The sequence below is a fragment of the Garra rufa genome, chromosome 10 (genome assembly GCF_049309525.1).
Source record: "Garra rufa chromosome 10, GarRuf1.0, whole genome shotgun sequence".
Lineage (NCBI taxonomy): Eukaryota > Metazoa > Chordata > Actinopteri > Cypriniformes > Cyprinidae > Garra > Garra rufa.
The window spans coordinates 8,430,671-8,452,168 of NC_133370.1; the positions used below are offsets into that span (position 1 = coordinate 8,430,671).

The window sequence follows — 21,498 nt, forward strand, 5'->3', positions numbered from 1 at the left end:
CAGAAACATTAATAATACAAAGTGCAGTAGAAAAAGGTTACAACAATCTATGAAACCATCATATGTGACCCTGGACCACAAATCCAGTCATAAGGGTCCATTTTTGACCATCTGAAAGCTGAATAAGCTTTTAATTGATGCAAGGTTTGTTGGCATATGACAATAATAAACACAAAAAACTAATCTGAGGGTGCAGAAAAAATCTAAATATTGAGAAAGTTGCTTTTGAACTTGTTTAAATAAGTTCTTAGCAATGCATATTACTAATTAAAAATTAAGTTTTGATATATTTATGGTTGGACATTTTACAAAATATCTCTTATTATCTTTATTTAATATCCTAATGATTTTTGGCATAAAATAAAAATATATCATTTTGACCCATACAATGTATTTTTGACTATTGCTACAAATATACCCATACTAAAGACCAGGTCCTGGTCCGGGATCACATATAGATGGCAAATTGCACAAATCAATTATGTTGAAAAAAACAAATGTATAACATTTTGAGGAAAATTAGCAATTTCACTAAAGTAAAAACAATATTTAATTTAATTTAATCTCTGTCTGACAAGAACATGAAGGCATCACTGTCGACATCTTGATAGTCTTTGTTTTCCAAATCACAATATTTGTGTGTTTTTTAAATAGTATTCTTAAATTGAGGCTTAGCTGCTGACCTCTTTTATTTGTTACTAATCAACTAAAATGGTTTCTGACACTAAAGAGATGTTTTGTTGGTTCCCTATATAGAGATAGTTTATTAAAATAGTCCTATTAAAAGAATATAAACACAATATATTTGTTATTGTGTGAATGCAGTATTCCTAAACTCAAATGAGGTCAAATGTTTGCATACACCTTGTAGAATCTGCATAGTCTTAATTATTTATTCAAAATGCATGTAATTTATCTGACCTGAATAAGATATTTTACATGAAAGCCATTTACATATAGTCCACAAGGGACAATGCTGGTTTTTTTTTTTACTTATTTGTTTTGTTTAGTGATGGTTGTTTGAGTTCCTTGTTTGTCCTGAACAGCATTTTTGTGTATATGAACCCTTTTCAACAATGGCTATGATTTTGAGATCCATCTTTTCACACCGAGGACAACTGAGGGACTCATAAGCAACTATTACAGAAGGTTCAAACACTCACTGATGCTTCAGAAGAAAACATTATGCATTAAGAGCTGGCTCTTTGAATTTGAAGATCAGGGTAAGCTGAGCTTATTTTGTCTTCTGGGAAACATGTAAATAGCTTCTGAAGGGCAGTATCACTAAATGCAAATATGTGTTATTTAGGCGAAATAAGAAAAATGTATACATCTTCTTTCTGTTCAAAAGTTTTCACCCTCGGCTCTTAATGCATCGTTTTTCCTTCTGGTGCATTTAAATCTTTTGTAATAGTTGCATATGAATCCCTTAGTTGTCTCAGTGTGAAACGATTGATCTCAAATTCAAAGTCAATGTTAAAAAGTGTTCAAATACACAAAAATCCTGAAAAAAATGAATTTGTGTGACTAAAGGATTTTTCTTAAGAACTATGTGTAAACGTCTTTTATGTGAAATCTTATTCATGTCAGTACAAAAAAACTAACATTTTGTAGATTCTGCAACGAGGTTCGTAAAATTGTAATTAATTAAACATTGTTTTAAAATGGTGTTTGTTCCTATTTTACAAAGATTTGTGATAAATTAGACATTCTCCCAACACTTGTCAACCCTTTTGTTGGATCACAGTAGTTATTTAATAAGAAACAGTAATAGATTGAAAGTTTCTCTATTCATTGTTTTGCTGTGCAGATTTGCTTGCCGTTCTATTTTGTTCGCGTCGCTTACGCTGTGCGTGCGTGGTGCGTAATGTTCGAGGATGCGCGATTGCGCGTACTCAGATCCTCCACCTGAAACGCGCGCCCGTCAGACTGAGAGCGAATATAAAACATCAACGCGGCTTGATGTCGCTGTCATTTCAAGAGTTTATTTCATTTTATTGACACTCAGGATGATTCGACTACGTTTCAAAGAATTATTCTAAGTCACTTCAACCGTTATTATCAGCTGAATGTGGATTTTGGTGAGTTTGATTTCTTGTATGTTCAGTATTTGATAACTGTCAGAACTTGAGGCGATACTTTAAAATGTTTACATTGTGTTTTATTGCGTCTCTGTTTGTTTTTACACTTCCACACCTCCTTATTCTGTTTCCTTCTGGTGTTTCCACATGTCCAATACTGTTTGCCAGGAACTAAAAAGCGCATTTTAAGTGTTGAGCTAACAATTTGGAGAAGTAAACAATGATTCCACCTGGAGACTGTCTGTATGCTGGAAGGAAAAGGAGAAAACCCGTCCAGAAACAGTTGAGTATTTATCAGTTTGTTAGCATGGCTGTTTTGACAAATCAATACAAATAACAAAAACAATGAGAGAAATCATTAACGATAATAAAGTTGTGGCCAAAATGATTAGAACACTATTATTTTCACCAGCTAAAATTGTTTTAGGTCAGTTATTTCTATTTCTTGCTGTAGTGTCTGTATGAACTATCAGTTTAGATTTCCAAACATTAATTTTGCCATTAATTGGAATAAAACAGTAAGATTTTTGTTTGCACAAGTAGTCAACAGCGAGTACTCCACACTGAGATCTGATCTCCTCATCATCCAGTCTGTCTGGAATGACATGAAACAACAAAAAGAGACTAAATCCAGAAGAACTGTGGCAATGTCTCCAAGATGCTTCAAGAAACCTACCTGCAAAGCTGCCTGAAAAACTATGCACAAGTGCACCAAGGGCAAAAGCTGCTTTAAACGCAAATGATGGTCACACCAAATGATTTAATTTAGTTAATAGAAGATATTTATGACAGAATCCTCATTTTACAGCATTTTTACACAAACTTTTAACAGTACTCTAGCCTTGCAAGTATGTTTCTTGAAGCATCTTAGAGACCTTGCCACAGTTCTTCTGGATTTAGTCTGTCTCAGTTTGTTCAGTTTCTTTGTTATTCCAGACAGACTAGATGATGATGAGATTAGACTCCTTGTGCAAACAAAAATCTCACTTGATTATTACAATTAATGGCAATTAATGATATTTCCTACTGACACGCTACAGGAAAAGATAATAATTGTCTTAAAACCATTTATAGCAGCTGGTGAAAATACTAGTGTTCTAATAATTTTGGCCAACACTGTATGTATATTACTATTGTTGTTAGATTAATAATAGTTTACTTCTATGGTCATTACTATGTTGTTACATTCATTTCAAGTTTTTTTTTTAATTGCCATGACTGTTTTATTGGCGGTGTTAATACAATTAAACAAGAGAGTACTAAAGAGATAAAGAGAAGAGTCGTTAATGATAATATTTTATGTAATCATGTTTTTTATGCCATTCAGTCCTTTGGATGCCACACAGATTTAAAGTGTGATTAAATTATAGTTTGTATTTTCAGGAAACCAGAGAAAACGGGTCAGAAATCAAACCCATCTAAGCGTCATCGTGAGCGTCTGAATGCAGAACTGGACCGATTGGCGAGTCTGCTGCCCTTCAGTGCGGATGTCGTCTCTAAACTGGACAAGCTCTCAGTGCTGAGGCTCAGCGTCAGTTTCCTGCGGGTAAAGAGCTTCTTTCAAGGTAAGAAGGAATGTTTCCAGGCAAATTTCCTTGCTAAGACTGTATAATACATTGCTTGCCAAAAATGATGACTCAAACAACACATCTTTGTGTTTCACTCAAGCATATCCTAAAATTGAATTTGTCTCTTGTACACTTTTACTCATGTTTTGTTTTTGTTTTTTAGAACATTCTGTCGCATTTTCATTTTTATATGGAGTATATATAACTATAATTGGTGAAAGTTTATGGAAAACATTTCCCTCTCATGATTTTTTTTTCTCCCACATGTTCTTTTAAAATTTTTAGCATGTTAAATTATTTATAATACAAAGCAGTGCAACTTTAAAAATAAATCAGCTCACTTAAAAAAAGATTTTATTGTAGTTTGTGGCCAAACATGGTAAATACACATGCAGTTCTTCTATGTAGAATAGTAGGATTTATTTCAGGAGAGGCCATGTAAGGACAGGTCCATGTGTAGCTTAATGTAATGTAGAGATTGCCCTCTTGCACTCACATGCTGTTTGTTGTGACAGTGTCCAAACGGATCAGTGTTGAGTTGTTTTGTGGAGAGCTGGCAGTATTTGGACTGTGTGCTGGCAGGTGGGCATCTCTCAAATGTAACTGAACTCATAACAAAGTAATGGAGAGTAATAAAAGCAACTAAAAAGGAAGGAAAGCTTTGTGTCCACTGCCTAGCGTCGTGTTGGGAAAGCTTTTTTGAGACTGGATTGCCATGCTATTCATAATTTAAAATCAGATTTTATTTATTTATTGCTTCCAGGTTTCTTTGCACAGGTTTGTGTATTTGAGATTTTGGGTAGATTTCACACTCAGGGAATTCATAACTGTCATGAATACTGTCATTTATAATGCATGATCGACCCTGAAGAACTTGAACCGTCACGGATCTCAGTTTGTGTCAGCCTTGATCTTTCAGTTCGTATGAGATTGATGCATGTATTATGTTCAAACATCACGATTTTAATGTATTCATCTTTTCAAGGCCATTCGCGTTTCCGGTCTGATCTAATTTTCTGTCACCTTTCAAGCCATAAATTATAGACAAGGCCATGACAATCTAAAAGTATGTTTATGTCAGGTTTGGAATGTCATCAAAAAGGCTTTCATGGAAAGGTTTTCATTTTTACATGGAATTAAGAATTCACTTTGTAATACTGGTAGATTAAAAAACTTATGCTAATAATTAAAATAATTTTATGACATAAGTGTCATTTACCAGAACCTCATTTATTCAACACTTTCTTTTTGAGTTTTTGCCTGTAGGAAAGTAAAAGCAAGGAGATTCAACTTGGAGATCTCGATATGAACTCATATTTGTGACCCTGGACCACAAAACCAGTCTTAAGTCGCTGGGGTATATTTGTAGCAATAGCCAAAAATACATAGTATGGGTCAAAATTCTTATGTTCCATGAAGATTTTTTTGTAAAATTCCTACTGTAAACATATCAAAATGTAAATTTTGATTAGTAATATGCATTGTTAAGAACTTAATTTGGACAACTTTAAAGGTGATTTTCTCAGTATTTTGATTTTTTTGCACCCTCAGATTCCAGATTTTCAAATAGATGTATCTCGGCCAAATATTGTCCTATCCTAACAAACCATACATCAATAGAAAGCTTATTTATTGAGCTTTCATATGATGTATACATCTCAGTTTTGTAAAATTTAACCTTATGACTGGTTTTGTGGTCCAGGGTCACATTTCTCAAAGCTCTCTTACCTGTATGTCAACAATCGAATTTTCTGCCGTGGAACACGAAAGGAGATATTTTGAAAAAATGTGATAAAGTGCACTTCAGTGTGTTGAAAGTGCACTTGTAGAATATTTTTAAAAAACCTACTTGCAGATAATACAATATTAATGAAATAAAAAATGCCAGAAATTACATTTCTGTCATTACTTACCCTTTATTTACCTATATTATTATTACCTATATATAATTACCCTTTAGGTTATTCCAAACCTGTATTCATTTTTTTCCTGTACATAAAGCGTAATCAAAGAGTCATTAGGAACCATCAACTTTTTGGTTACCAACATTCTTTAAATGTCTAAAATTTTAACTTTAAAATGTTACAAGTTTTGGCATGCTTTAAAAACACTTATTTGGATGTGTGGACTGACAAAATCATGCACATAAAATACTTTATTCTAATTTCAACTGTAGTGTGTTAATTGAAGTTATTAAATATATTTAAAATGCACAAAACTCCAATTTCAGCAAGTAAAAGGCATTTTAATAATTGTAAAAATGTCCACCTTCAGGTCGTGGTTAATTTATCTTTGCTGTGAATTTTTTAAAAATATTTTAAAGGGTTTTTTTTTTTTTTTTTTTTTTTAATTAAGAAGTCTCTTCTGCTCACCAAGCCTGCATTTATTTGATCCAAAATACAGCAAAATGTATGAAATATTTTTACTATTTAAAAAAACTATTTTCTATTTAAATATATTTTAAAATGCAATTTATTCCTGTGATTTCAAAGCTGAATTTTTAGCATCATTACTCCAGTCACATGATCCTCTAGAAATCATTCTAATATTCTGATTTGCTGCTAGAAAACATTTATTGTTATTATTATTATTAAGTTGATAACGGTAGAAATGTTTTCAGGGATTTTTTTGATGATGAGAAAGTTCAGAAGAAAAGCTTTTTATTTCAGATAAATGCTGATCTTTGGATCTCTCTATCCATCAAAGAATCCTAAAAAAAAAGTACTCAATTGTTTTAAATATTTATGAAAATAAAAATGTTTCTTGAACAGCAAATCAGCATATTAGAATGATTTCTGAAGGATCATTTGACACTGAAGACTGTAGTAATGATGCTGAAAACTTTGCATTGGTCACAGGAATAAATTACTTTGTAAAATAGAAATCAGTAATTGCAAACGGTAAAAATATTTCACAAAATTACTGCTTTTGCTTTTTATGGATCAAATAAATGCAGGCTTGGTGAGCAGAAGAAAATTCTTTGCAAAACATTACAAATCTTACTGTTCAAAAATTTTTGACTGGTAGTGTACATTTAATTATATGACATAAGTGTTAATAGAAATGACATTAAAGATCTTTTAGTTTACTGTGAATGCTTATTGCTTATTTAACTGTACATTAGCTATATTTTTAAGGCAATAGGAGTAGTTATGAATAAAGTACTTAAAATAAGATACTTTGAAGATTGTTGTTAAATAATTTGTTTCAGACTGGTAATTTCAGACAATCAGAATTGTAATTTCTGGGCAAACTATCACTTGAATGTTGTTTATGAATTTACGTTTGCATAAGTAGCTAATTCTCCTAATTTCTCTGTTCTCAGCCTGTGCCTGTCTTGTGCAGATGGCTTGTGCATGACTGAAGCTGTGTCTGATCCAGCCACACTGTGTTTTAGTTCTTCACCACAAGTCTTAAAACACAGCGGGAAACCCTGTGAAAGCCTTTGTTGGCCCAACACCATTTTTAGAGGCTTGTTTCATATAATTATAATCAAATCATGATTGTCACACGGTCAGGTGAATTCCAGCACATTTCCGGGCCTCTCGGGATGTGGAGGATATAAACTAACCTCCCAAACTTTTCTATATCTCCTTTCAGAATGAATGAAAGTATTGCTCCTTTAGTGCTTGCTCATGCAAACATCATTATTATTGCTCTTAAATGAGATTAGTAATTTAAACAAACGGCTACCTTAAGTGTTATACTTAAGTGTATAACACAGTTTGTGCAACAAACGGTTTGACTTTTAAAGTGAAGTGTGAAGGAAAGTGTGTAATTATAGTTTGAAACATACATTTAAATTTTTAGTTTGAATTATACCTTTATAGTTTTTAGAGTATAAATGTTTTTCAAAAATAGCGTTTTTATTATTTAGTTATTTATTTTGTATAAATAGCTGCATATACACTTCATAGATGATACAGGCTGAATTATTTGTTGTAATACATGTGTACAAATACAACCTGAAGTACCATGTTAATATGAAGGCCTTTTCCAGAAACTTTATAGAAACATTTGTAATTTTCTGCCTACATTTCTTCTTTTTTTTTTCTTACAGTGTACGATGCATGCTGAGTGTCATGACTAGGATAGTGTTTAATCAAGCAGCATTTCATCTAAAACCTGAGCTTACTCAAATCAACATATTAAGCACTGTTGTTTCCTTTAGGAAATGCTAATGTACTTGGAGAGTTAGTTGCAGAGTGTGAATAACAGCTTAAACTGCACATCAGGGAGTAATTGAGATCCAGAGAGAGTGAGTGTGTGTGGGATGTTGAAGAGAAGGGGGTTATGGGTAATGAATGCTCCACTGGCTCCTGGGGAGCGTTTGCGTGACTGCAGCCTGGCAAAGTCCCCATCCTGAGGAAAGCACTAAGAGGGGGAAGATGCAGATCAGCTTTGGTGCTTCTGTTCAGACCATACGCAATACACTTTTAGTGGCCATTTAATAACCACTTGATTGAATGCTTTTAACATGTACAGTTTTTCCAGTAATAGACCAAAGTAAGTTCCAAAAATTTGCAGCTTTTTCAAGGATGAAGAAAGAATTTTTTTCTTTGATCTTTGGAATTTTTTTCAGATAATTGAGTAATTAAAGGTGCAGTGTGTAATATTTAAGATTATCTCTAGACAGAAATGCAATATCATATACATAACTATGTTTTCAGGGGTGAATAAAGACCTTACTTAATTAACCATTATGTTTTTATTACCTTACAATTACCAGTTTATATCTACATACACCGCGGGTCCCCCCACATGGAAGCCGCCGTTATGTTTCTACTGTAGCCCTGAATGGACAAACTGCTCTACAGATCGCGTTTCATCACTGCTGTTCTTGGGAAAAAACACTGACACAATGATGAACAAGTAACTGCAATATTCACAATAACATCGTTTTATTGAATTATCAAGTAAATATAATTCTCTTATTTACGTTTTAAAAGAAACTTCATTATTCTTTGCTGTCTGAAACGACGACATCTTAATCGCGTGTCGGTTGCCGTAGTTTCTGTAAAGGGAGGGGTGAGCGGTGGACGGAGCCGTTGGTTGCAATCAGGTTGCAATTCAAAACTTAACCGCTAGATGCCGCATAAATCTACACACTGCACCTTTAAGTTCAATAAGTGTTTTAATGTTTGTATTTTTTAATACAATAGGATTGGGCTGCACGATTAATCGCACGATGTTGTGAGGCGCATTTAGTCAATGAAGCCGGTACTTTAATTAGTAGTAAATCTCCATCACGTGCGTTCAGCTGGAGCGGCAATTAATACACCGAGACGTAAATCACTGACAAGCTACGCCAAATCGAATGCGATTTTGAGTGCGTTTTGGCGTAGCTTGTCAGTGATTTACGCCTCTGTGTATTAATTGCCGAACGCTGAACGCGCGTGATGGAGATTTACTACTAATCCAAGTACTGGCTTCATTGACTAAATGCGCCTCACAAGATGGTGCGATTAATCGTGCAGCCCTACAATAGGATTTTTTTTCTTTCATAGCTCATGAGAGATTTGAAAGTTTAAGATGTTTTTGGACATGACTGACTAGAGCTATAAAATTGACATTTATGCTACAGTTATAAAAATCTGGGGTCAATTTAGGATAATAGTTTTATTTTATTTGATATATTATCTAATAAATTAATTAACGTAATATTTATGCTCACCATGGCTGCATTTATTTGATTAAAAAATGCAGTATAACAGTAATATTGTAAAATTTTATTACAATTTAAAATAACCATTTTTCATTTAAATGTATTTAAGGCTGAATTTTCAGCATCATTACTCCAGTCTTCAGTGTCACATGATCCTTCAAAAATCATTCTAATATGCTTATTTCTTGCTCAAGAAACATTTCTTATTATTATCAGTGTTGACAACAGTTTTGCTGCTTCATACACTACCAGTCAAAAGTTTTTGCACTGTAAGATTTTTAATGTTTTTTTTTAAAAGAAGTCTCTCCTGCTCACCAAGCCTGTATTTATTTGATCCAAAGTACAGCAAAAACAGTAAAATTTTAAAATATTTTTACTGTTTAAAATAACTGTTTATTTAAATATATAATTTAAAATGTAATTTATTCCTGTGATTTCAATGCTTCACATGGTCCTTTAGAAATCATTTTAATATTCTGTTTTGCTGCTCCAAAAACATTTATTGTTGTTATTATTATGTTAAAAATATATTTTTTTTTTCAGAAAAACAGCATTTATCTGAAATAGAAATCATTTGTAACATTATAAATGTTTTTATCCTCACTTTTAATTATTTTAAAACATCTTTGCTAAATAAAAGTGTTCATTTCTATAATTTCTTTCCCTAAAAAATAATGACTCCAAGCTTTTGAATGGTGTAGTGTATAATATTACAGAGAAATGCTGATCTTTGGATCTTTCTATTAATCAAAGAATAGTTTAAAAATATAACCATTTTAAATGTTAATAATAATAAAAATGTTTCTTGAAAAGCATATCACTGAAGACTGGAGTAATGATGCTGAAAATTCAGCTTTGATCACAGGAATAAATTACATTTTTAAAAATATTCAAATAGAAAGCAGTTATTTTAAATAGTAAAAATATTTCACAATATTATTGTTTTTGCACTTGGTTTACAGAAGAGAATTCTTTAAAAAAACATAATTACTGGTAGTTTAGTTTTGTGAAAAATGTGTTTGTTTTTCATTTCTCTGGTGAATGGAATGTTCAAAAGAACAGTGTTTATTTGAGAGAAAAACTTTGTAACACCATGAACATCTTTAGTCTCACTTTCAGCAAATTGTATGCATCCGTGAATAAAAGTATCAACTTCCTTTTTAAAAAAAATCCACTGACAGTTGTATAACATGGATCAGATCATTCATTTTTGGAAGAATTTAAGACATGTTTGAGTTCATTTTTAATATCTCTGACTTTATAGGCAAAACTGAACAGTTTAAAACATTGTTTGTGACATTTGGGAAATCCTGAAAAGAGGTGTCATTTTAATAAAGCAGGAATTTAATAATAATGATGAATTGGTCTTTCGCTGCAGACAGGGAATGATGTTGGCTCTGGTGCTTTTCCACACTAAGCATCCAGTATCATGTAAAAATTTCCCCCCAATGAACTCGCAATTGTGCAGACGCTTGGCAGCCGCCAGACCCTCCTTGGCAAATTCTTCTTGCGTGCAAATCAGGAAAATTCCATCTCGCGTCTCTGTCCTGGAAACATTCCTCTGTTTGTTTTCATCATGCAAGAATGTGTGCTAGTCGCTGATAAATGATCCAAGCGTCCAGCATCATGCATGTGCGTGAGTCTCCAAACATCTGTTTTAGCATGGGACAGAGGATTTTCCCCCTCCCTTGCATGAGAATTCCCTGATCTCAGATAAATACATATTTGATCTTTGTTGTGCAAAAAAGATTTCAGTCTTTCTACTTCAAAATTCATTCTAAAATTTTCAAGTAATTTCTGAATGAAATTGTTTCTACACTAGATTCTACGCATATGTTCCCATATAAAGCTAGTATTATGTATTGTCACCCTGACCATTCAAACAGCTCTTTGTTAGCACCAAAATGCAAAGCGCAGCATGCTAAATTGCTTCTAAAGAGCTGAGATATTTATTGTCGACATCAAAACCTCCAGTAAGAACATTTATGGGCTCCGTGTTTGTTGGCAGTTCCTTTGCACACGATGTCGTGCAAACGACTAGTAAAATGACCCAGATACATCATAAAGGAGTGTTCTGTTGCGTGACAACTGTAATAATGTTCGCCTGACATAGTGAGTTCTTGTGCAAATTCTTGATTTTCTCCATGCAACACATTCATTCCCCTCTTTCTTTTAAACGTTTGTTTTTCATGCCTTTTACGCAACTTGGAGCCCGACTATTAGTCACTGAATAAATGACGTTTTTCAATTCTTTGTGCTTTATTCATTATATATGCCATTTAGGGATTGCGAAGCATTCCTGGGAAAAGTTTTTAAATCAATATGCAATGCTCAATAAAACAGAATTTATAATAACAGTCATGTAAAACAAGATTAATGCCTCAAACAGAGCCGTGTGCCAGCAGACTGATGCATGATCTCATGTGAACAATGTTTTTAAACTCAGGTTTTCTCATACCAGAGCCAAAACACAAAACGCACATGTTGACCCCTCTTCGGCGAGGTTAACCCGAGTTGGAAAGCCGCTGTCATTAGTGCTAGTGATGTGAATAATCTGCCCTTGGAGCACATGCGGATGTGCAGTGGTCTGTTATGTTTGTGTCATGTGATTGTTTGTGACGCTGGACCACAAAACTTAGGTAGTCTTTAGTATTTGTAGCAATAGCCAAAAATACACTGTATGGGTCAAAATGATGAATTTAATAAAGATCCATTCCATAAAGATATTTTGTACATTTACTATCATTATCAAAACTTAATTTTTGTTAGATCTTCATTTGGACAACTTTAGGGTGATTTTCTCAATATTTAGATTTTTTTTTTTTTGCATTCTCAGATTCCAGATTTTCAAATAGTTGTAGCTCAGCCAAATATCCAAACAAACTATACATCAATGTCATGCAAACCCAGCTTTGCTGCAGGCTCTTAAAGGGCCAGAGCTTCCTTTAAACACAAATAACTGGCCAGACTAAGAGACTGACCAACCATACATCCATCCACCCAAAATTTTGCAGTACGACTTTGTAAAAGTCTGAAAATTAGCTTTACGTCACAAGAATAAATTACATTTTAAAGTATATTTAAATACAAATTGTTTATGTTCTAATAAAATATAATGTTCCACAATATTATTGCGATTACTGTCAAATAAACACAGCATTGGGAAGCATAAAAGACATGAAAGAACAAAAGTCTCCAAGTCAGTCTCTTAGATTGGCCAGTTTTCATTTGTTCTTAAAGCAAGCTCTGGCCCTTTAAGAGCCTGCAGTAAAACTGGGTTTGCGTGACTGTAGTTCACCAGAGCTGGACCTCAGAGGGACGCCAGTGAAAATGATCTAATAATCTGTCCATCAGAGTGTAGGAGACCAGCATTTTAAATTAGTCTACTACGGCTTCCTCCTCTTTTCTTGTATCTGCTATTCTACCTTCAGCACACACAAACATAATGGGTGAAGTAATTGTATGTAACTGAATGCTTCCGAGTACATTCCTTACACAGCAGCAATGAATGTCTATTACATATATGTATATGACAGGAGGGCAACTTTCTGAGTGAATTCGTTTTGTTTTCTTTTATATTTCTGAATAAAAAAAGTCATTAAGAAAGGAAGAAAACATGGAGGAAGGAAAAATGAAGTATAGATTAATTTGTGTGTGTGTGAGCAGCTATGTTTCTATTACCATGTTTTTTAATGCACATTTTGATATATTGCATCAGATACAGGCTACATTTTGAAAAAAACTAAAATGCCTTATTTTACAAAAAAGTTTTTTTTTTTTCTTCGCTTGAGGTGGTTTTGACTTGTGCGATAAAGGGTTGATGCGAATAATAGTAGATGGACACACTTTTGCCGAATAAATTCCTGCATAAGTTCCATAGCACAAGTCCTGACTTTGAGCTATGGAATGGCATATGGGTATATTTGTAGCAATAGCCAAAAATACATGGGTCAAAATTATTAATATTTGTTTTATGCCAAAATCATTAGGATATTAAGTATCCTAAAGTTCATGTTCCATGAAGATTTTTTTGTCAATTTCGTACCGTAAATATATCAAAACTGAACTTCTGGTTAGTAATATGCATTGCTAAGAACTTCATTTGAACAACTTTAAAGGGATTTTCCCTGTATTTTGACTTTTTTGCACAATCAGATTCCAGATTTTAAAATAGTTCCAAATATTGTCCTTTCTTAACAAACCATACCTCAATGAAAAGCTTTTTTATTTAGCTTTCAGATGATGTATAAATCTCAATTTAAAAAAAATGTACCCTTATGACTGGTTCTGTGGTCACATATGTTATATTAAGTGACTTCTACTTTTTTTGTGATACATAGTGTCAGTTTATCAGGAATTGATGATTTTCTCTTTGACTTGTTGGATGTGTGTGTATGTGTGGGTATGTGTGCATTATGTTTTAGAAGGGAATAAACCAAAAGTATGAATTTTATGAATTGTCCATGAGTGTTTCTTTTGCACATGAGATATTGTACTTCTTGATGGTACTTAATTTCACAAATTGCTTGTCAATGTCAGAGGTATTGTATCAAGAAACTTCACAAGGGCAGGTCTGGAACTGATTTTCATAGAATGACTTCTTAAACACTTATCTCAGGTTCACTTTCATAGTATTTCTGAATCTGTTGCACATGTTTTTGCACACTTTCAGTACACTTTTTGTACTAAAATATGCTATATTGTTGGATTTATAAAGTTTTGAGTGATTGTTTCATTTTTTATAACGCTTGTCATCATTGCTTTGATTTGATTGATTTTTTTGGACATTTCTAAACTTGGTATTATTGTTTACAGCTCAGTTTGACTTGAGAATAAGAAAATAATTAACTTCAGACGTGATCTACACAATACATCACTTTTCAAGAGTATTAATCCAAAAAGATCAAAATTGTGTTGAATTATTTGTGTACAATCTAATTGATACTCAAAAGTTAAGCCATTTGGATTTGTTCAGTAAAAATTCAATGGGGTCTAATGTTGTGGCTTAGGGTAATGAGGCTAATTAAATAATTTTTGGGTGAATTATGCCTTTTCGTGTTCTTTGCTTGTACTTGTTGAGATTTTTGTTTCAAAGACTTTGAACGAGGTACAAAGTACAGGGAAAAAGAGAGAGTGAGTCCGTTGAGTCACTGCGTACAAACACACATCTGCTCGTAAATCTAACCTCAATTGTCAAGAGCAGATCTGTTTTTTATTTCCATCCCCTCATCAAAACAACTCTGCGGTGAAATGGCTGCTTGTGAACAGACATTTTGTGAAAAGTAGCACATCCACCTGCTGATTTGGGAAAATATGGAGAACGAGTCTTTAGAGAGAGATGATGGTTTCCCTCATGTTATTGAGCAATAATAATAAAATGATAAAATACATAGGTTTGGCCGATAATCAGACATATATGGAGAGACAGTTTAGCAGACCAAAAGTCTTTATCGTTGGTATATTTTTAATATTATGTTGATGACATATTTAACTCTACAGTGGTCAGAGAAACCTCTCTTGAGAGCAACAGCTTAAAATGATGCAAGAATGCATGTGCTTATGTCAATTTAAAATGGCTGCTTGTAAGAAAACAAATCTGGTTTAAATCCAGATTATATGCTTGATATATTTGAGATGTATAAACACCACTGAATAAATCTGCTCTGTCTGTTTGTGGTTATCTCCTTCGCTTTGATGTTAGGCATTGAAGTTCCCGCAAAATTAACTGAAGAAGACCAAAAATGTGAATTATTTTGAATGATTTTTATCTTGATCTTTTTAGATTAGCACGGCTAATGAAGAGCACTTGGGCTGTCTCGTTTCATACAATGCTTTGCAGTCATTCTCAACCAGTCGTGAAATTGGGAAAGTACATCTGAAATGGATTGACTAAAAGCAGATGCTTAATGAAGAAGGGTGATCAGCAGGTTTTGCTCTTATGAAGTTGCAGTTGTCTTGGTTCTCTTGATGTATGAGGCATAAATGCGTCATTTCTGTTAAAAATAAAAGGGTGCAGCAAAATTCGGATTACAGCATTTCTCAATTGCGAAAACACTATAACCAGGCTTTTGAACTAAAATTTCAAAACCATAATGCCATTTTGTAAAAAGCACACCCATCTTTCTTTCTTTTGTTTCTTTCTTTTGTTTCTTTCTTTCTTTCGTTTCTTTCTTTTCTTTCTTTCTTTCGTTTCTTTCTTTCATTTCTTTCTTTCTTTCTTTCTTTCTTTCTAGTTGTCATAAGCTGTGAAGCATATTTTCTACACATTTCTATTACATTCTAGAATTTTTGTACATTTGCCAAGAATTGTTCAAGTGAATCTTGACTTTCACTAATGAGATCAACCAAAGATAACGCAGTTCTCTGAAATAGCTCAAAAGGTACATCTTATGAACCTTCATTTGGAAAGCATATATAGAGGACAACACAAGAGTTACAAATTCTGACAGTGGGCTTTCTTTACCACAGGAAACACTTACTACCATTTTTAGTATTTGTAGTATTGTTTTGAATTGATCGTGTGTGTGTGTGTGTGTGTGTGTGTGTGTGTGTACTGGTATTCATCACGTTGTGGGGACCAAATGTCCCCACAAGGATAGGAATACCAGTAAATTTTGACCTTGTGGGGACATTTCTCAGGTCCCCATGAGGAAACAGGCTTATAAATCATGCACAATGAGTTTTTTTGAGGAAGTAAAAGTTTGCACAATCTCCTGTGAGGGCTAGGTTTAGGTGTAGGGTAGGGTTAGGGCGATAGAAAATACGGTTTGTACAGTATAAAAACCATTACGCCTATGTCCCCATAAAACATGTAAACCTGTGTGTGTGTGTGTGTGTGTGTGTGTGTGTGTGTGTGTGTGACATGTCTGAGAGCAAGGTTTGGTTCAGCAAGATTGAGATGTTTTAAGTGGAGAGCTTCATTTTGACCTGAATATAGGATGTTTGAGGAATTGAGTTTATAAAAAAAGGGCAAATAAAAGGCATAATTCCAAGAAATGTGTTTAAGCAATTGAGAAAAACTCTAAGTGAATGTTGTCTTGCTATCAGATGGAGAAATTCTGGTCATTCCTAAAGAATTTGTTTGCTGTGACACTCTTACATGTACAAGTTTAGTTTATATCCATGTATATCTGTTTTTATCTTTCTCACAGCAGTGCAAGAGAAAGAAAATCGCAGCTGTGATACCTCAACCTCGGAGCACAAGAAAGAGATCCTGCCCCGTGTCATGGAGAGTGATCATCTCCTAAAGGTGACTGCTTTAAAATTATAAGTTTAAAATGATATTATATGTATAAAAAAATATTTTTGCACATACCATTTTAGTGACATGACTATTGACACATTTTATATCTTGTAGTCTCTCCCTGGATTTGCACTGATCGTGAGCTCCGATGGTTTTATTTTCTATGCATCATGCACCATCGTTGACTACCTTGGATTTCATCAGGTAACCCTCAAATGAGCTCCAATATTCTACAAATAAAACATGAATAATGAAGTGTATAACATCCCATAACTTGTTCAAATGCTCACATTTAATGAGTCAAAAGTTTACATACATCTTGCAGAATCTGCAAAATAAGAGGGATCATACAAAATGCGTGTTGTTGTTTTTTTTATTGACCTGATTAAGATATTTCACATTAAAGACATTTACATATAGTCCCCAAGAGAAAATAATAGTTTTTATAAGATATAAAAATGAACCCCTTTTAAAGTTTGCATACACTTGATTCTTAATACTGTGTTGTTACGTGAATGCTCCACAGCTGTGTTTATTGTTTAGTGATAGTTTGTGTGTTCCTTGTTTGTCCTCAACAGTTAAAATGCCTGTTGTTCTTCAGAAAAATACTTCAGGTCCCACAAATTCTTTGGTTTTGTATATTTGAATCTTTTCCAACAATGACTATGATTTTGAGATGCATCTTTTTACACTGAGGACAACTGAGGGACTCATATGCAACTATTACAGAAGGTCAAAATGCTGATGCTCCAGAAAGAAACTCAATGCATTAAGAGCCAGAGGGCGAAAACTTTTAAACAGAATGAATGTATGTTTTTTTTTTTTTTTTTTTTTTGCCTAAATATCATATATATTTTTTGATATTTTTATTTAGTACTGCTTTTCAGAAGCTACAAAAGATACTTAAATGTTCCCCAGATGACAAAATACGTTAAATTTACTCTGATTTTCAAATTCAATAAGTTTTCACCCCCACGCTCTTAATGCATCGTTTTTCCTTCTGGAGCATCAGTGAGTGTTTGAACCTTCCTATAGACTTATAGTTGCCTATAAGTCAATCATTTGTCCTCAGCGGGCAGTTTAACTATTGAACAAACAAGGGACTGATGAACAATTCAGGTAACAACACAGTATTAAGAATCAAGTGTATGTAAACTTTTGAACTGGATAATTTTTATAAATTCAACTATTATTTTCTCTTGTGGACTATATGTAAACGTCTTTTATGTGAAATATCTTATTCAGTTCAGTACTAAATAAAAAATAACATGAATTTTGTATGATGCCTTTGCATTTTGCAGATTCTGCAAGGTGTATGTAAACTTTTGACTTCAGCTGTATAGAGAGAGAGAGAGGGTGGTATTTCACTGCACTGTAGTTATTGTAGTAGTTTGTGTATTTAGCTTTCATGCGTGACAATCCAAACAAAATAATATATAAATCCAATATGTGACCAATTTTACCTTTTTAAACAGTTCTCAAATAAAAGTGCCGTCTCATCAGAGAAATCTAAACAACAATCATTTGTGGTTATATGAGAAGTACCCACGCCATCTGTGGTTGACTGGAAACCACAGAAGTATGTCGTGTTAAAGGCCTCTTCCAGCATAATGTGTAAAAATAGTTAGTCTTTTCACCCCTCGGTTAATTTAAGACTTTCTCACAGCCTTCAAAGAGTCTGGCTTCCTCTGCAAACAAACCATCTCCTCCAAGAAGGAAATTTTGATTGGAAATTAAGACGACACAGGGGTGTGTTAGTCATGAAAGTGTGCGAAAAGTCCCACACTGGAAAATAAAGGAAAGGTTGAATGTTTTAGGCAGCGTTTGTTGTTTACGAACAGCGGGTATGGTCATGTGGGCTGGTATTTCAGGCTTTTGTTTTGTTGTTCTTTAGTGTTGAGACACTTCTGTCCGCATGCACGCAGCCCTGGTGTCACGCAACAAACACATGGGGCTGTGAAAAGGGATTTGTGGGTTCAAGCATACATTATACATGAGAACACTGACCAAAGGAAAGCAGTTAGAAGATTTATTTTTATTTTTTTATTTTACGTTCTAATTGTATATATTTAATTCAATTTTATTTAAAATAATTACTTTTTCTTTTTTATATTTTACTCTTTATTTTAAATGATTTATTTTATAATTAAATTAATATTTTAAAACTGAATAGCGAGATGGGGAACAGGACATGACCTAAGTTGAACTCAAACACGGGATGTTACGAGCATAACAGCTATTAATATTTCGGCTCTTAGTGATACACTGCTCTCTGCCACGAATCTGACATCTAAATGATTATTAATAGTAACCGAAGCAAACACACAACAATAATTGCATGAATTATGAACTAATTCGACTATCTGCCAGGAACCTTGCAACATAAAAAGCCTTTGAAAAAGATTTTAACAGCAGTTAAAGTGACAGAAGAGGTTCCACAATGAAATTTTGATGAATAATGTTTCTAATGTGGTTTGACGTGAAACTGAATTAGACTTCAGAGTAGTTTGTAGCCCATATAACTGTGAGGAGGTCACTGCAGATAAACACAAAACACTGATGCAAGAGCGCTTCTGCAATAAACACGTTCTGGTTTTGTCTTGGTGTGTGTTATCTTTTTTTGCAGACGGATGTGATGCATCAGAAGGTCTTTGATTATATCCATGTGGAGGAGCGACAGGAGTTTCACAGGCAGCTCCATTGGGCGATGAACCCTGGCCAGCAAGACACTGGTGTGTGTATACTGTAATTACCCTTAACCCTATAGAGCACAGTGCATTTGATTTAGAATCCTGGGAATATATTGCACATACTTGCTTTTGCATGTGTTTTGAAGCTTATAAGCTCCAGTCATTATGATTGCATGGAAAAGATGCATGCATCTGTTATTAGACAGGTGAGTCATCGGTTTCTAGACTGTCTTGTGTTTGTGTGTGCTCTAGTAGATGAGGATGTTGTGATGGGTCATCTGTATAGTGCTGAAGAGCCTGACGGCGTTTCTCCTGAACTGTCTCCGTTCCTCACACGGTGCTTCGTTGCTCGAGTCCGCTGCCTGCTGGACAGCACCTCCGGCTTTCTGGTCAGTCATGAAATCACTCAAATTATTTAATCTTAGTGGTTTTACCTGACTTGTTTAATTAAAGGGAAAGTTCACCCAAAAATTCTGTCATTAATTACTCACCCTCGTGTCATTCCAAGACTTTGTTCAACGTTTGAACACTAATCAAGATATTTTTAATGAAATCCGAGAGCTTTCTGACCCTGACAACTGACATGTTCAAGGCCCAGAAAGGTAGTAAGGACATTGTTAAAATAGTCAATGTGACATCAGTGGTTCAACCATAATGTTGCCATCTATGCAGGGTCAGAAAGCTCTAGGATTTCATTAAAATAACTTAATGTGTGTTCCATAGAAGAATGGAGGTCTTATGGGTTTGAAATGACATGAGGGTGATTAATGATGGAATTTTCATTTTTGGGAGAACTTTCCTTTTAAGGTTGAGATTCTTTAATTAGGATTTGCTCTTGTCTCCTGTAGAACATGCAATTTCAGGGCAGTCTGAAGTTCCTCCAGGGTCAAAGGAGGAAGACGGACTCTGGAGCTCTGCTGCCACCTCAGTTTGCTCTGTTCTGTGTGGCTGTTCCTCTAGTCCTGCCCTCTGTTGTGGAGCTCAAGATGAAGAGTATGATGATGATGAGCAAGCACAAAAGGTCTGGAAGCAGGTACACATTAATCCTGTCTATTTCTCTGCATTTTTGCATAGAATTATGAAATTGAAAATTACACTTTTGGGAAGTTTTTAGCACAATTATAGTAGGCAGTTAGATTTTTTGCAGGCAAAATGCAGTTTAAATGCAGAAGAAATAACTGAAGACAAGATCACCATAAAACTTATTTGAATTAAAGCTATACTTACATCTTTGTTCAGCAAGCATGCATTAAATTGACTGAAAATGACAGTAAAGAATAATTATATAAAAATTTCTGTTTAAAGTAAATGCTGTTTTTTGAGCTTTCTATTCTTCAAAGAAAATTGAAAAAACATGTATGTATTTGGACAACTGCTTTCAACACTGATAATAGGAAATGTTAGAACAGCAAATCAGCATATTAGAATGATTTCTAAAGGATCATGTGACACAGACTGGAGATACTGAAATTTTTTTAAACATTTAAATAGGGCTGTCGCGGTAAAGGAATTTCCCTTGCGGTAATTTTGAGTGGCTCAGTAGTGCGATATGCTACCGCCATATATATATATATATATATATATATATATATATATATATATATATATAATTGTGTGTAGGCTTTTACAATGTAAGGTCATATTCAGAAATCAGTAAACCGAAACCAAATTGCGTTGATACATGAAGTGAAGTAAACCGTACTTACATAGAAACCTAGCCAGAAATTTTTCTTTAAAATTTGCATTTCTTTCTGGCTTTCGCCTAGAAAACGCAGGTGAAATACTGATAGAAAAAGTCTCTTGTTCAGTCAGATTCGATGATGCACGCCTTTTTCTGTTAATATTTTACCTGCGTGTTCTAGGCGAGCTGTCAGTCAGTGCAGTTCCACAAGATGGAGGCAAGAGACTATCTTTGAGTGAGTCTTTAAACCGTTCATTCAACTACACGTTCAAAAACGCTTATTTATTTAAAGAGAGACGTAATGAAACACGATGTTGAAATCATTTTAACTTTAATCGCCACTTCTAAAGGCTCAGCTGACCAGCAGAGCGTCGATGACAAGACAGATTTCACTTTCCTTGGACATGACAAGCTAGTTTCACATACATACCCGACTCGATCTGAAAGACAGACGCAGGTAATCGCACAAGCTCAGTCGATCTCTCTCTCATTCGCTGTCTGTTTAGGCTTGTTAAGTGCATATCTACTGAGCCTCATAATAAACACATTATGTTATCATTACTAACTTAT

General features: G+C 34.0%; 1 protein-coding gene across 1 annotated transcript in view; it reads left to right on the forward strand.

Annotated features, from left to right (window-relative positions):
• Window positions 1-2,243: 2,243 nt before the first annotated feature.
• LOC141343896 (aryl hydrocarbon receptor repressor-like) overlaps window positions 2,244-21,498 on the forward strand; it is a 20,171-nt gene continuing 916 nt past the window's right edge. The window contains exons 1-7 of the mRNA XM_073848562.1: window positions 2,244-2,363; window positions 3,465-3,646; window positions 16,466-16,563; window positions 16,672-16,761; window positions 19,184-19,295; window positions 19,503-19,636; window positions 20,096-20,280. Of these exons, the coding sequence (XP_073704663.1) occupies window positions 2,302-2,363; window positions 3,465-3,646; window positions 16,466-16,563; window positions 16,672-16,761; window positions 19,184-19,295; window positions 19,503-19,636; window positions 20,096-20,280 (863 nt within the window). The 5' untranslated portion in view covers window positions 2,244-2,301. The remainder of the gene's footprint in view (window positions 2,364-3,464; window positions 3,647-16,465; window positions 16,564-16,671; window positions 16,762-19,183; window positions 19,296-19,502; window positions 19,637-20,095; window positions 20,281-21,498) is intronic.